The 15,930-nt window shown below is 38.7% G+C and overlaps 1 protein-coding gene across 1 annotated transcript; it reads right to left on the bottom strand.

Annotated features, from left to right (window-relative positions):
* Positions 1-1,755: 1,755 nt before the first annotated feature.
* LOC133742591 (uncharacterized) lies at positions 1,756-2,256 on the bottom strand. The gene has a single exon (XM_062170277.1). The coding sequence runs from the start codon at positions 2,254-2,256 to the stop codon at positions 1,756-1,758; it is 501 nt and encodes a 166-aa protein (XP_062026261.1).
* Between the last annotated feature and the right edge of the window lie 13,674 nt (positions 2,257-15,930).

Genomic DNA, 15,930 nt, shown 5'->3' with positions numbered 1-15,930 from the left:
GTCATATCACATATAGAAATTTGAAAATCATCGTTATGATTGTTGATTACGAAATTAGAAAGAAGAATAGGTGAATTATTACAGTCTTATGGTACTTATACACACACCACCGTCGACCGGTATGATTCGACCCAAATTAACAAAGAGTGAACCGTGAAGTAGAAGACATCTATTTGAGCGTCGAGGTACGAACGTAGAACATGCACATGTAAGTTCATTAAAAGTACTTCAACGTCGACTAAAAGACGTTCCACCTCCGCGACGGTTAATTCCAGAGAAACCTAATTGACTGCGACTGCAGACTTTGCAGATATGCTGTCAATGTCATGTATAACTAGCTAAAGCTAGTGGCGGGACGCATCTATCAATCAGGACCATTCAAGAATGGCCGGCCGAGGCAGCGGTGGACCAATAACTCTTCACTACGTACCCTCTTTCTCTTACTTAATATAACATTTCATATCGGCACTTTTGAAGAACTTGGACACTTCCTCTGGTGCTGTCCTCAGGAGCCAAATTTACCGGACGGTTTACATTGATCGTTCGGTCAACAACGATCCATCCATGCAGCGCAATTAGAAGCCAGTAATTAATTATTTTGAGCTCATATATGTATATATATACATTCCCAGATCTTCTACCATGCATTCATTACCTCCATGTACGTATATGTGAAGTCAATGGTGTGCAGTGTAGAATGTATTATCTTCTTTTGTTGAACTTACACTACCCAGAAGTATAAGCAAGAAGAAGCACACAGCTGTGCACATTGTCGTTGTCCAAGTTAAAAATGAAAAGTAAGTGTGATTCTTTGTGTTCAATATGGAAGGAAGAAAAGTTATTTAGTGTTCATGTTCAAGGTTGATGCCGTAAAGAAGTTGCAAAACATGAATGGAGATCGTGATGATTGATTAGTAGTTACTGCATGGTGAGATAATATTGTTGATAATGTCGGGTGCTTAATACGTTCCATTGTACCAATAACAAGATAACCAAGCATCAATACAAATGAGATAGAGTCACTGGTTATGTAACAATGGCCTCAGGTACGTGCTAAGCAAAAATTTAAAGATAATCAATCAAGTTATAAACGAAGGGATCGACAAGAATCAGAAGATCGTAGAGGAGAGCCGTCATCAACAGGCTCATATAGTTTTATTGAAAAGTGTATAATGTCTAGAGTTTGGTCACCATGGTTTTTTTTTTGTGGTCACCATGGTTTAACTTTAGAATGTTGGTCGACCAACAAGAACGTAAGTAAGGAAGATTCATTAATTCCGGGTTATTTAGAAATCATTTTTGATTTTTTTTTTTATCAGGTAGTTAGGCCATCTCCAACCCAAAGGGCTAAAAATGGCCCTGGGGCTAAATTTTAGCCCTAAATTCTGTACTATTCATTGATCTGACATCAACCGTCTCCAACCCGTCAAGGCTAAATTATAGCCCTAAAATATATTTTAACATTTTGGATTGGTTATATATATATATATGTGCTTATTTTTTAAAGTCAATTGACTTATAGTAATTGAAATAAATTATATGATAAAAAATATTTTTTCGGTTGTATTTTTTTTTTAAAGATAATTAAAAATATCTTTAGCTAATTTTGAAATGAAATAAAACTGGAATAGAATTTTTAATATTTATTTTATTCATAACATAAGCATTTAAAAGTTACACAACAAAGTAAGAAAATGCAAACACTTGTCAGTGACAACCCTGACAATTATTAAAATCAGAAAATGCAAACACTTGTCAGTGACAACACTTAGGGTAGATGCCATCAGCGAGATAGTAACCCATGCTATAACGATGATTATTGATGTGGTAGTCTAATTGTGGTGACTGACCTTCAGTGAGCGCATCAAACAGTGGTGAACGCCCGAGGACTGTAATGTCATTTTGGGTACCAGGAATTCCAAAAAAGGCATGCCAGATCCATGTATCAAAATCCGCCACGGCTTCGAGAACGATGGTTGGTTTTCTTGATTTTCCACTAAAGCTTCCTTGCCATCCAGTTGGACAGTTCTTCCATAGCCAATGCATGCAGTCGAGCGAACCTATCATTCCAGGAAAGCCTTGTCGTTCGGCTCGTTGTAAGAGCCGTTCCAGATCCTCTCTGTTTGGTGCTCGAAGATATCGTTGCTGGTAGATGATGACGATCGTACGACAAAATTCACCGAAGTTTTCTATAGCAGTAGATTCAGCCATCATGAAGTTTTCATCAAGAGAGTCGGCCACTTGTCCGTAAGCCATCATTCAGAGTGCGCAAGTCAATTTCACATGAGGCGAAAAGCTGAGTTGCCCTTTGTTGTCACGTTTTTGCCTGAAGTAGGGGTTAGCTGACTGGACATCGTCTAGCTAGTAGGCGAAGGAAAACTTCACGCCTCATTTAGTAGCGGCGTCTGAATATTTCTGGTGGGTACACCGGATTTTCTACAAAGTACTTTTGCATAAGATCATCGTTCGCACGGGAGTGAAATCGAGGGATGTATTTACGCCCGGGAACCGACCCACCCCATTGCGGTTGTGGACGAAGTTGGTTATTTGCCAACCAAGTAGCTGCCGTCGTCATAACTTGTGTTGCATGCATTTCCATCTCTTCATCTTCTTCATCGTCTTCTTCATCCTCTTCCTCTTCTGCACGTAACCTTTCTTGCCACTTATTGAACCAATTAGAACTCATTGTCAAAGGGTTCAAACAAAAAAGTAAAAAGGTATGAATCTGAAGAAGGTGAGTAGAGACACTTATATGAGAGATATATATGAGGAAGTAGAAGGAAGATGTGAAAAAGAATGTTGAAGTCATATGTATTTATAGTGTAAAAGTTAAAAAAAAAAAAAAAAAAAAAATTTAAAGCCAACGGCTACAAAAAAAAAATAAATAAAAAAATTAAAACCAACGGCTAGCTGACGTCAACAACTAGCCGTTGCTGACGTCATGCATATGTCACGCAGCACTACACGGGTGGGCCGCCCATTTTTGATCCATTTGGCCCTAAGGGCTAAAGTGCTATCCTAAAGGCTATATTTGCCCCTTTGTTTGGCCTTTTGGCCCTAAATTTTACCCCTTTAGCCCCCACTTGTTTGGGTTGGAGACCAAAAAGGCTAAAATAAAGCCCTTTGCCCCTTTAGCCCAACGGGTTGGAGAAGGCCTTAATTAGCTGTTAGTAACTCACACACCCATGTAGTGGTATCCCAGCGCTAGGACACCTGCACCGACATTGCGGCGAAAGCCAGACTAATTCACTGCACCGCAGACGCACGAAGTTAGCTGTTAGTAACTCACACACCCATGCAGTGGTATCCCAGCGCTAGGACACCTGCACCGACATTGCGGCGAAAGCCAGACTAATTCACTGCACCGCAGACGCACGAATCCAAAGGATCCCTCAAATATGTTGGCCACGGGATGGAGCTGGGATTCGAACGCTAGACCTGGGAGTTCCAGACTAGGCCGTTAGACCAACACATCACACCACGTGGTTAAATCATTTTTGATTTTGATGTGGAATCTATTGTTTATTTTTATTTATTTATTTTTATGCAAAAAAACTATTATTAAATAAAAAAAGCCTTTGGGGTAACCAGAGTTTACAACGTCAAATAGAAGCGCATGTGAGGCATTTCTTGGTAGACCATTTGTCCACGCGATTACATTTTGAGAGCCATGACCTAGATGAGCTATAGCATCTGCTATAAAATTTGCTTCCCTAAAAACATGCATGGTTGAAGTTGATAGTTGAAAAGCCAGTGGTAATTTGTCTTATGTCTTGAATTAGTTTAGCAATTCTCCAGGGTGGTTGAATATGTCCGTTCACAGCATCAATATTTAACTTTGAGTCTCCTTCAGCTTGTACGTGTGTGAATCCATGCTGCTTTGCTGCAACCAAGCCATCCCTTAAGGCCATAGCCTCAGCTACCGGAATTGTGGTCCAACCAAAGCCCTTAGTAGCAGCAACCAACGACCTTCCAGTTGAATCTCTAATAACAAAACCACCAGCTGTGGAGTTTTGTATTTCAGATTTAGTTTTGTATTTCAGATTCATCAAAATTTAATTTAACAAAATTTGGGGGAGGGGGATTCCACGCAATGGTATTTTGTGGTTTGGGAATACCCATCACCCCAGAATTTTGCAAGCTGATGTTCATGTCCCTTAGAGTGGCAGCAGAAGCTGCCACAACAGCATTAGGGAAAGAAACTTTTCCTCTAAAGATAGTGTCATTCCTTGATATCCAAATCTGCCAGCAAGTTACAATAACTTTTGCAAAAACTGAACTGTCATATGGTTGGAAAAGGAACATTTTCTGGAATACCTTTAGGTAACCTTCAGTCCAATCGAGTGGAGGGGAAATCTGAGCAAGTCTCCACACTGCAAAAGAGAATTCACAATAGCCAAATAAATGGTCAGCAGTTTCATTGTCACTAATCACTATCACAAAGTGGGCAATAATTATCATCAATATATATAGCCAAGTTGTGATAATCAATCTCTAATTTTTAGTCTTCCCCTTAGCATCAACCAACCAAAGATTTTGGCCTTTGGTGGTATGTTTATTCAGTAAGGCTGTGCTCCTATGTTTTTCCAAATTTTCAAGTTGCAGCCAAGTGGCAGATTTGATAGTGAAGCTACCATTGGAGGAAGGCCCCCAAACAAATTCATCTTCCTGTTCCGTGACGGGAATTAGTATTCCCATAATTTGGTTAACCAAACTTACATCCACAGAAGTAAGGGAAGTGAGTAATTTACCTCTATTCCAAGTGCCATCAAAGAATGTAATCTGCAACTGTTTCATTTGTGTTGATAGTATGATGCATATTAGGAGGAATAAGCTCAATCAAAGGGTGATCCAAAGCCCAATTAAAAAACCAGAAATTAATAGCTTTACAATTGCCAACTATCAATCACATTTCTTTAAGTATAAGTTGTCTTGCATCTAGGATTCCTTTACAAGCAAAAGAACTTGATTGTTTCTTCTTGACCTGGAGAACAGAAATACTTTTAAGGTACTTTTTCCTAACGAGTTGTACCCACCAATTCTGTTCCTGTGTTAAAATCTTCCAAGCAAGCTTAGCTATTGCTGCATTGTTAAATAAGGCACTTGGGCTTACACCAAGTCCCCCCAAGTTCTTGGGAGTGCAAACTTTATTCCAAGCAACAGGGGGAGACTTAGTGTCGGAGCCCCAGAAAAAATCCCTAGCCTTATTGTCAAGAGTATTTTGGAGCATTTGAAGCAAGAAATTACATGGTTTGACATACCAGCCAGATTGGACTTGATCAAGGTTAATCTTCCAGCCCTTGAAAGTGTGCCTTTTTTCCAGCCAACAAGTTTATTTGAAACTTTAAGTAAAAGCTCCTTTCCATTAAGAGGGTCTTTCCAAAAGATGACATTGTGTATGTCTAGGTATTTGCCAATAGTGGCTTTTTGTTGTATACCAAGGATATTGACAATGTCATGTTTCAGGGAAGTAGAAACATTGGGAGAAAAGTAGACAGAAGATTTGTGAAAGTTTATTTTCTGTCCAGAAGCTTGGGAGAAATTATTCAAGACTGTCAATATAGATCTAGCAACTTTAGTAGTTCCTTTGCCAAAAATAAGAGTCGTCAGCAAACATGAGGTTAGAGACTCTAAATCCCATAGGGGAGGACAAAATACCAACCTGGAACTTACTGTTGCTAGCTAATCTGTTGAGATGCCTGATAAGTGGTTCCATAGCAAGGATAAAGATGTAAGGGGACAAGGGATCACCTTGCCTAATCCCCCTGGTTGGTGTGAAATTACCTTCAGGATGGCTATTAATAATAACAGAAAAGGAAACAGTGGTGATACAGTTCATAATTTGGTTAATCCAAATATCCATAAAACCAAAACATTTAAGACAACATACAATATAATTCCAATTGATAAAATCATAAGCTTTTTCCAAATCCAGTTTAATAGCCATTGTACCTGTCTTACCTTTTCGTTTTTGAAAATCAGAAAAAAGTTCATGTGCAATTAGGATGTTATCCTGAATGGCTCGACCAAGAGCTTTTCGATTTTGAGAAATACACTTGTTTAAAAGAGGTCTTAACATCCTGACTATTATTTTAGTAATGATTTTATAACAAACATTACACAAGCTAATAGGTCTAAAATCAGAGACCATAGCCGGTTTGTCAACCTTAGGAATTAGGGGAATATTAGTGTGATTGATTAGATTCAAGGGCCTGTTGTTTTGAAAGAAATCAGTGATCATGGGAATGACTATACTTTTTACCTCTTCCCAGCAATTTTGGTAGAAGCTGGCATGCAAGCTATTAGGGCCAGGTGCCTTATAGGGTCCAATTGTTTTGACTGCCTCCCAGATTTCCTCTTCTGTGGTGGACTGCAAAAGAGTGTCATTGTCAGTTTGGCTAGCTAATGCAAGGTTCAATAATATTAGTAAAATCATTCATGGAGTTGGAGCTGGGGGTAGTATCCCGGTGAAATCTATTCTTAAAATCACGTATTATTAATTGAGATATTTCTTGTTCTGAAGTGATCCAGAGTCCACAAGGGTCCTTTAGTTGAGAGATGGTATCACACCACTTCCTAACATTGGCCTGAGCTTGAAATTTTTTTGTATTTCTGTCTCCAAGGTTTAGCCAATTTTCTCTTGGCCTCTGTGCCCAAAAAAGTTCCTCATTTTTAAAGCATTGAAGTAGTTCCTCCTTAACCTGGATGTGTTGTTCTTGCAAAGATAAAGAAAAAGGAGACATCATTAATTGAAGTTGGAGATCATTGCTTTGTTCATTAAGGATTTCCATTTTCCTAAGGGGTTATTAACGGCATGTACCAAAAGTGGGTCGGGATTTATAGTCCAGATACTAAAGTGTAGTTAGTGTAAAGTGAGGCACGTTAATTCACAGTGACCTTTAGTTCAGGTACTGTTTGAAAAATTCTCCCCTTTTCCTAAAGATGTTTCCAAAAACATTTTTGTTCCAAGATTTAACTTGGTAATAGAACTGATTGCATATAGTGAGAAAATTCAATAGAGGATTAGCCTCCTTTTGTTGATTCCAAACTTTGTGTACTAAGGGCTTAAAGTCCTTATGGGATAACCACATAGCCTCAAATTTAAAGGATTTGCGCTTTCTCATTGTCCTGTCCTTAAGAGTTAAACAAATTGGACCATGATCTGATCCTATTATCGAAAGATTTTCCAAGTATAAATCAGGATATTGATTTAGGAAGGCAACATTGACACAAGCTCTGTCCAATCTTTCTTAGATTATAGTGTCATCCTTATGGCAGATAGTCCAAGTATAAGGAATTCCAGAAGCATTAACTGAGGTTATTCTTGAGGTGTTAAGAAAATTAATAAAGTTCATCATATAAGTAGTTATGGACTGGTTTCCACCAAGTTTTTCCTCAAGAGATTCAATATTATTGAAATCACCCATTAATAACCAAGGGTCATTTGTATCTGGTTTCAGATTACTAAGCTCAATCCAAAAATTTGTTTATTTATCTTTTTGTGGATAAGCATCAATTATATCGCAATGTATAAATCGATCATGCAGAGTTAACAAATCTATTTTAACAATTTTAGTTTTCCAAAGTAGCAAAATACCACCACATTGGCCTTGAGCAGGGATCAAGATATAATCATCAAAAGATAACTTCCTTAATTTATTTAGAATAGTACTTGAAGCCCTAGTATATAAAAGACACAGAACATCAAGATCATAAAAGGAAGTATAAAAAATGCACTGCGCCACAAAACGAGCCCAGGCGTTGCCTTTACAGTTCCAACACATTAACTTCATGGTTTAGGGGCCTTAGGAGAAGAGGCACTGTCCTCCTCAGCAATAGCATCAGCCATGCTATGGTCCTCAGTCATGTCCCTAGTGCGCTTCTTGGATCCTGAACTCATTACCTAGTCACTATCAACCAGCATAACAGCCCTTTCCATTAACAACCTTGACCAACTCATTCATATCCTCGCTATCATCTTTGACAAAATCAGAAGCCTTAGCATCACTAAAGTTTTCAAACTGCATGGTGGGCAAATAAAAATTAGATAAAAAGAAGTTCACAGCGTCATTAGGGGAGTAAACCTCAAAACCAGGGTTAGTGGGAAGTTTTGCAATCTTAGAAAAATAAGAAAAAGATAAAACAGAGGTAGAGTCATGAGAGGAAATTCTCACCACTTCCTCCTCATTGGAAGAAGCACTCTTAGCAGGTTGTCCTGAACCTTGACCAACAAGGTTACCAATGATAACTCCCTGACCAACAGCCATGTCCTTAAAAGATATACCAGGCTTGACCAGGGCTTGTTTAGTGACTTGAACAACTTTCCTTTTCCTATTATAAGTCTCAGTTGAATCCCCCATGGTAGCTTGTGGGGTGGTCTGCCTTCTCCTCTGAACCCTAGTCCAGCCCGGAGAGGGAGGGTTTGGGTCAATCTTAGAGGTGTCTTGAATATCTATGACAAAATTTGACTTTGCCGGCTGGGGAAAGTAAATAATCACTTTCTCCGAAGCGAGTTGCCTAATGTCTGGGTCAACCTCTATATCCTCTGGAACTATATCCTCATCACCATCCTCCTTATCCACCAGGACAAAGTGCTTATCCTTCTTCCTAAATGGGCAGCTCATATTCTTGTGCTTATAGCTACCACACTCAAAACACACCTCAAAAATGGCTTCATAGGACAAGTAGAGTTTAGCAGGTTAACTTCCAAGGTCAAAGGGAAGATCTCCCTTATCCTCCTCTCGCACCACTAACACTCTCTTCAGCGGGGTACGAAGATCAATCTTTATGCACACACGAGCAAAGATGAAGTTTTCACTCTGTTCAGTCTTCTCATCCAGCTTGATGAAGCGTCCTAGAACCTTCACAATTGGTTGAATAGCCTGCTTACTCCAGTACTGAAGAGGCAGATTTGGAAGTTTGACCCACAAGATAAGGGTTTCGATGGTAGTGGTGCAGGCATTGAAACCCGGAAACCAGTCCCATAAATGGAAAATGCGTCCCTTCACAAACATGGACAGTTGTCCAGGACAAACTCAACATCTTAGAGATGTTGGAACTCGAGAGAATACCAACCATTGATAAGTTGGCACATTTTGACAGTCCCTTGAAGGTTGGCCCAGTGTTGGTTACACTTCCTAACTATCTTCCTAGGGGAAACCCTTTTACCAAATATTTTGGCAATGAGGACATAGTTGCTAAGGTACTCTTTACTAGCTACAACATGTCGGGGAATAAAGACAGTGGTTTCATTGCTGTCAACAACAATCCTTATGCCACCAATATGAGTGACAAAAGGAGGTTCATTTTGGTTAGGACTGGGGAAAGGGTTGAAAACAACAGGGCTCCTGGGGCTGGAGGGACTTGCTTGAGCTAAGGCGTTTGGACTAAAAGCCATTGCATGGTGAAGAACATATTGAGAAAGGAAGGATTGTTTAGGGTGGATAGGTGACATGAGAAGGATGTGATGAAGGTCAATATTTATACTTCCTTGTGCGTGGGTAATCGGAAAGAGGCTCTTAGGAAATTGGTAAGTTCCAAAGAGGAACCAAGCGTGCCATCGGAGAAACAAACATTTCCCATCAAAACGAGGCATAGTAATCATTGTCCATCTAAGGCAATTAATGCTAACAAGTAATAAGAATAGGAATCGATTTGTAGTTATACTTGATAATCGGAAATAAGATAGGCCAAACCACCCAAGACAAACATTAAAGTAAGTGAAATTGCATTGGAAATGATAGAAGCGTACCTGGTTGGTGAGGGTCATGTTGGGTATAGCACGCAGCTGGAAATCATCAAACAGCTTCTCAGAGCAAAGCTTCCTTTTGTGTTGATCCATATCACGACATATCAGGATGCAGAGATTGCTCATAGAGTAGACAACTATCAATAGGTTCAGAGTAGTTTTGGCGATAGCAGAGCAAGTTGGTTTTGGTTGATTGTAAATCTTTTGGGTCAGAAGCATTGGAACTAGGTATGGTTTTAGGAAGAAGAGGCCATATGTTTGAAGATGGGTTTGAGAGGTGATCTGTGTGGTGGTGCAGGGGCCTGGCCATGGTGGCCACCACCAACCCTCTCCGGTAGCATGAAATCTAGAGTGAACGTACCCTAGAAGGGCTCTAGGGTTTGGGAGAGAAGCACATGTAGCGCGTGTCATGACCCTCTAGGTTTTCAAAACAGAGATTGTTATATATGCTTCTAATCTATTGTTTATGTCTGTATCCGTTTGTGCTAATAAATGCAAGGAAAGTCATTACCCTAAGTAGTAAACATTTTAGAATTATTGGCAAGTCCCAAAGCCTTTCTTTTTGTGTAGTTCAAGAAAATCCCTGAACTTTGACCCATCTCCATTTGAGATTATTCTATGCTAGAGAATTAAACTTGGTAAATACTACTGCATGAGTCCTTTTCTTTTATGCCTCAATACTCCCTTTCTAGTTGAAGAGTGGATATTGTAAACTCCCAACTTGTTAACAAGAAATTCAAAGGATGTCTTACCTAATGGTTTTGTAGAAATGTCTGCAATCTGTTGTGTAGGCTGTTTCAATCTTTCCTGACTTTATGTATTGTCGCACCACATGGCAATCCAAATCAATATGTTTAGTTCTCTCATGGAATACTGGATTTGCTGCAATGTAGAAGGCTGATTAATTATCACAATGCAACTTTGATGGTTTTGAGTTGGTAATACCAAGATCTTTCAAAAAAATTTGTAGCCAAACTAAGTCATAACTGGCCTCTGCCATGGATCGATACGCAACTTTTGTAGTTGTTAGTGTAACTATGTCTTGCTTTTTGGTTTTTCAAGAGATTAAAAAATTTCTAAGGAATGTACAATAACCAATGACTGACCTTCTTGTACCAGCCAATTTGAATCACAATATGCTTTTAGCTCAAGAGCGCCTTTTACCGGAAATAAAAGTTTTTGTCCAGCAGTTCCTTTCAAATAGCGTAGGACACGAAATGCAGCTTCCATGTGTGGTTTTCGTGGTTGATGCATGCAACCACTCAATACATGAACTGGAAACACAATATCAGGCCATGTCAATGTAAAATAAATAAGGCGCCTACTAACCTTCTGTAATGTGAAGATAGCAATTCCCCATTAGTGGGAGATAATTTCAAGTATAGCTCCATAGGAACCGCATCTGGATGTGTTCCAAGAATTCATGAGTCATCAATTATCTCTAAGGCATACTTTCTTTGAATTTCTTGGAACTTGCCACTTCTATGCCAAAAAAAAAAACTTGAGATTGCGAAGATCTTTGATGTGAAATCGTTGATGTAGGAAATCTTTAAGAGACTGGACAGTTGTGGGATCATTTTCTGTAATATCAAAATGTCATCCATATAGATTAAGATAACAGTAAAGGAAGAATTAGTGGACTTGGTGAATAGTTTGCCATAGATTGCATAAAACTGGTATCTTGAAGAGTAGTGGCCGGTGAACCCCTCGAACCAATTCCTAGAAGCTTGGTTTAAGCCATATAATGATTTGTTTAGGCATCACACCAAATTCTCCCATTGTCAACTAAATCCAAGAAGTGGGAGCATGTTTCTTCATCCAAATCACCATATGAAAAGGCATCCTGAACATCAAGTTGGTGGAGAGGCCAATGACGCATACTTGCAATGGCAAGCAAGCACTGAAAGGTGACTAACTTGTTTGTAAGAAAAAAGGTTTCATGATAATCGAAGCCCTCCTTTTGTGTATATCCTTTAGTGACAAGTCGTGTCTTGTAGCGCTTAATGGAACCATCTGAACTATATTTGATTTTGTAGACCCATTTGCAGCCAATATTCTTCTTTCTTGCAGGCAAAGGGGTTAGTGTCCAAGTATTATTTTGCTCAAGAGTTTGTATTTTCGTGTTCATTGCCTCTTGCCATCTAGGATCTGTCTCAGCTCAAGAAAAGGAAGTAGGTTCTTCATTTTGAGATTTACGGGCTACAAAATAGTGGTGAGCAGAAGACAATTTATGATAAGTAAGAAAATTAGGGAGGGAATAACGTGTGCCTTTACCTTGTGTGGAAGAGGTGTCTGAAGAAGGTGATGAATCAAAGGTGGCATGATAGCAATGAAAATCCTTAAGAACATATATATATATATATATATATCTATGGTGTTTTATTTCAGAACGATGAGTGGGTGCATGGTGGTGATGGGGAATTTAGAAATGAAGTGGAGCCCGTCGGTGGAGTTGAATGGGCAGTTTTAATCCCAGTGGATTGCTGAGGGCTAGAGACAATAGCAGGAGGGGTTGCGGGTATGATTGCAGGGGTATTGTCAACCCTCTTTGGTGATGACAGTGATGGCTGAAGATTGAGTGGGGAAAGCTAGTTATGGTGTATCTTGTACTGGTAGTGCAGAACCTTTTCTTTTAAAGGAATAAAATTTTGTTGCTGAAAGGGAAATGTGTCTTCATGAAATACTGCATCTTGACTAGAAAATGTTTGTTGAGTGGTTAAATTATACAGACGATAAGTTTCTGCCCAAAAGATTAACCAACAAAAATGCATTTATGTGCTCTTTGACCAAATTTATGTGAAGGAGTGAGATTATTAGCAAAATATAGGTAGGCAAAAACTGGCACGCCCCGGACCCGGTGTCAGTGGGGTTTAAGCACCTAACGCCGAATTCAATGTATGAGTGTTATAAAGCAGAATGTAAATAAGTTCTTCCTCCTCGGCTCTTCATTTTAGGCTTGTCCAACCCATTTCTGGCTCGATAAACTCTTAGTACTTCTCTGCAAAAGATATTAGAGATGGGTGGGTGAGCAAAACCACGCACTCAGTGAGTAGATCATGTAATGTGCCAGTAAAGTCATGTCATTTTACACACGCTAGAAAGTAGTATATCTTATAGTCATTAATTCATACCAAATCATCACATCGCATCATCCCTTCTTATTGATTATCCTTCAATCTAGTGTACCCCACGGGAACCCTAATGCCTTTCCCTAGACCTATACCACCATGTGACACATCCTTACCTCGGTATAATAAATCAAGAAGCTCTCATCTTCCATGACCAGTCAAACAATGGATCCAACACATATTATATATAAACCCCACATATTTTGCAAATAGACATGATTCACTTGAAAAATAGAGAGATATTTTGCAAATAGATAAAATCATGCTTTTCCACCATTTTTGTAGCAAATAAGGCCCTGTTTGGATGGCAGGAAATCATGGTATGGAATGAGAATTAATTTCATTTTCCATTAAGATGTGTTGTTTGGTTGTAAATAGAGATTGGAAAGGAAATAAAAAATGAGATTTGTCTGGAAATTGACTCCCTCATAAAGCCTGAATTGAATTACCTAGTTAGGGGTGGTATTCTAATTCCATTTCTCCCTGTCAAAGGCAAAATTACATAAATTGCCCCTCTAAAAAAATTAAATTCCCCCGCCATTATTCTTTTCGGGATCATAGTTCCCGCTATTGGATCAACATATAAGATATCGCATAACCCTTCTTCTTCCTACAACTGCCGTCGTCTTCTTTAAGCAATTTGTCGAAGTCTTCTACTAACAAAGGTAATCTTCTACAGAATTATTTTTGTTATTTTTTTATTTTTTAATATATTCTCTTCGAATTCCTTTCTTCTGCTCCTGAAGGACGAAGATGATACATCAAGAATATGATTATCTTCTTCTTCAGATCTGAGCAAACAAGATACAAGTTTTTCATTTATGATTATCTATTGTTTTATGTATGTTTCGATCAATTTTGTGGGATTGTTATTGGATTACGAATGATAGAATACCTGTTTCAGTGAATAGGAGTTCTTATTGGTTGTTGTGTCTGGTGAAAAGTGAGTTCAAAGGTCGATCTTCTCTCTATTTTATCTGTTCATCTGGAATAATTGTACCTATTTTTTTTTGTTCTTTATCATTTGAGTTTGACGTTCATTTGATTACAAGATTAGAAACACTATTATGTTTATATAACATGAATCATCTACAATTGGGTCAAGCCCCTATATACAATATGATAGACGTAAGCAATTTCTGTGGTTTTTTTGTTTTGATGTTATATTTGTACTTTAAATTAGTAAAAGGGTGTTATTGGAAATTACAATTTTCTATTTCATTCTTATGACTTACCAAACACTACGATAGGAATGGAAAAATTAATTCCAGAATTTAATTTCCAATATGTTCCAAACACCCACATGGAAATTCCAAAACCTATTCCATTCCATATCAGTTTGGAAAGGTAAATAAATCCTTTTCCTGTTTCGACATTCCGGCCAACCAAACGGGGCCTAAGAATATTTGAAACATATTACATAACCCATTCACCTCGACAATACGAATCGCCTCACAGAACACCGATCGTAAACCGAGCCTTCTAGAAAATACAATTAGATCTAACTCAAACCTCCATGGATGGAAAGAGGGAATCAAGACGAATCCGTAGCCTTTCGCGGATCCTGAATCAGAATTACAGTCAAAAGTTATGATCCATCGAAGTTTTAGAGAGAGAAAACTAGAGAGAGAAAATGAGGAGGGAGAGAGAGATGGTCTCTAACTCTTGGGGATGGAAAATGGTATGGAAAGAAAGAAGAAGCAGCTGGTCCCATCTATTTATAGCCAAATATTGACACGTGTCGACCAACGATTAGTCCACTTGGTGCCACGTGTCAACAAGCACCAAACCATGTGCCACTTGTCACTCAAAGACAAAACCTCCTTCACCCCTTGACATGTGTCAGGTGACTAGCCAAAATGGCTGACATCATCATCAGCTGATCTCTCCCCTTACGCCACTTATTAGCCCCACCAATCGGAACACGCCAGGTCAGCATGCTATTTTCTTCCAATTAAACTTCAAAAATTCCTTAAAAATAGCTCAGGAACCCGAAAAATGCTGCGAGCTCGTGGCAACCTCTGATTTCCATTTCCAAGCTCAAAAATAAAATTTGACCAACTTTAAAATTCAGGATCTCACAAAAACACACAAGTGATTATTAGTGGGAGGACGGTGGAAAAGTAACTCATAAGGGGATTTATCAGACAAAACTTGTGTGGGCAGACGATTGATTAAGTAATCTGTAGTGAAGACATACTTCCCCAAAAATCAAGAGGTAGATGAGCATGAAATCGGAGTGCACGTGTGATTTCAAGAAGATGTATTTGATTACGTTCCACTACCCCATTTTTTTGGCGGGTGTAGACATAAGTGTGCTGATAAATGTTACCGGATAAATGATACCTTATTATGCCAAATAACTTTTCATAAAGGCAAACTCGCTACCATTATCAACACGAATAGGGCTGTCAATGGGTCGTGTCGGGTCAATGTATTTATCGTGTCGCAAGATACAAACCCAAACCCAACCCATTTAATAATCGTGTCAAAAATTTAAACCTAAACCCAACCTATTTATTAAACGGGTTACCCGTTTCCAACGGCTTAACCCATTTAACAAATACGTCGTGTCATGTTAGACAAAATGACCAATTTAATGGTTAACAATGCGACCCATTTAACTAAAAAAATGTATAAAATGGTTAAATTCACTAGAAACTCCACAAGACGAAGAATATAAATAATTATATATATTCATAAATAATTAAATCCAGTAATTATAAAGAAAAATATTTCAAATTGTCTAATTCTATGATCAAATACTCCCAACGTCCAAAATTTCAAGAAGAAATATAGCATAATCGGGTTATACGGGTTCACTTCGTGTTGGCAGGTTGACCCATGACCGACCCATTTATTAAATGGGTCATGGCAGGTTGACCCACGACCGACCCGCTTTTTAATCGTGCGGGTTCAACCCGCTTTATTTCGTGCGGGTTTCGAGTTGTGTTATCGGGTCGTGTCGGAATTGACAGCCCTAAACACGAATAGTTTTGAAGTGTGGTTTAAATTGATTAGCAACAAAGGAAAATAATGATTTGAGAAGCTTAT

Source organism: Rosa rugosa, chromosome 4 (assembly GCF_958449725.1).
Source record: "Rosa rugosa chromosome 4, drRosRugo1.1, whole genome shotgun sequence".
NCBI classification, from domain to species: Eukaryota; Viridiplantae; Streptophyta; class Magnoliopsida; order Rosales; family Rosaceae; genus Rosa; species Rosa rugosa.
Note: the sequence above shows the minus strand (reverse complement) of the source record. Positions and strands in the feature narration are given on the sequence as shown.

Coding starts and splice junctions, on each gene's coding strand:
- LOC133742591 (XM_062170277.1), bottom strand. CDS start 2,256: ATGGCTTACGGACAAGTGGCCGACTCTCTTGATGAAAACTTCATGATG.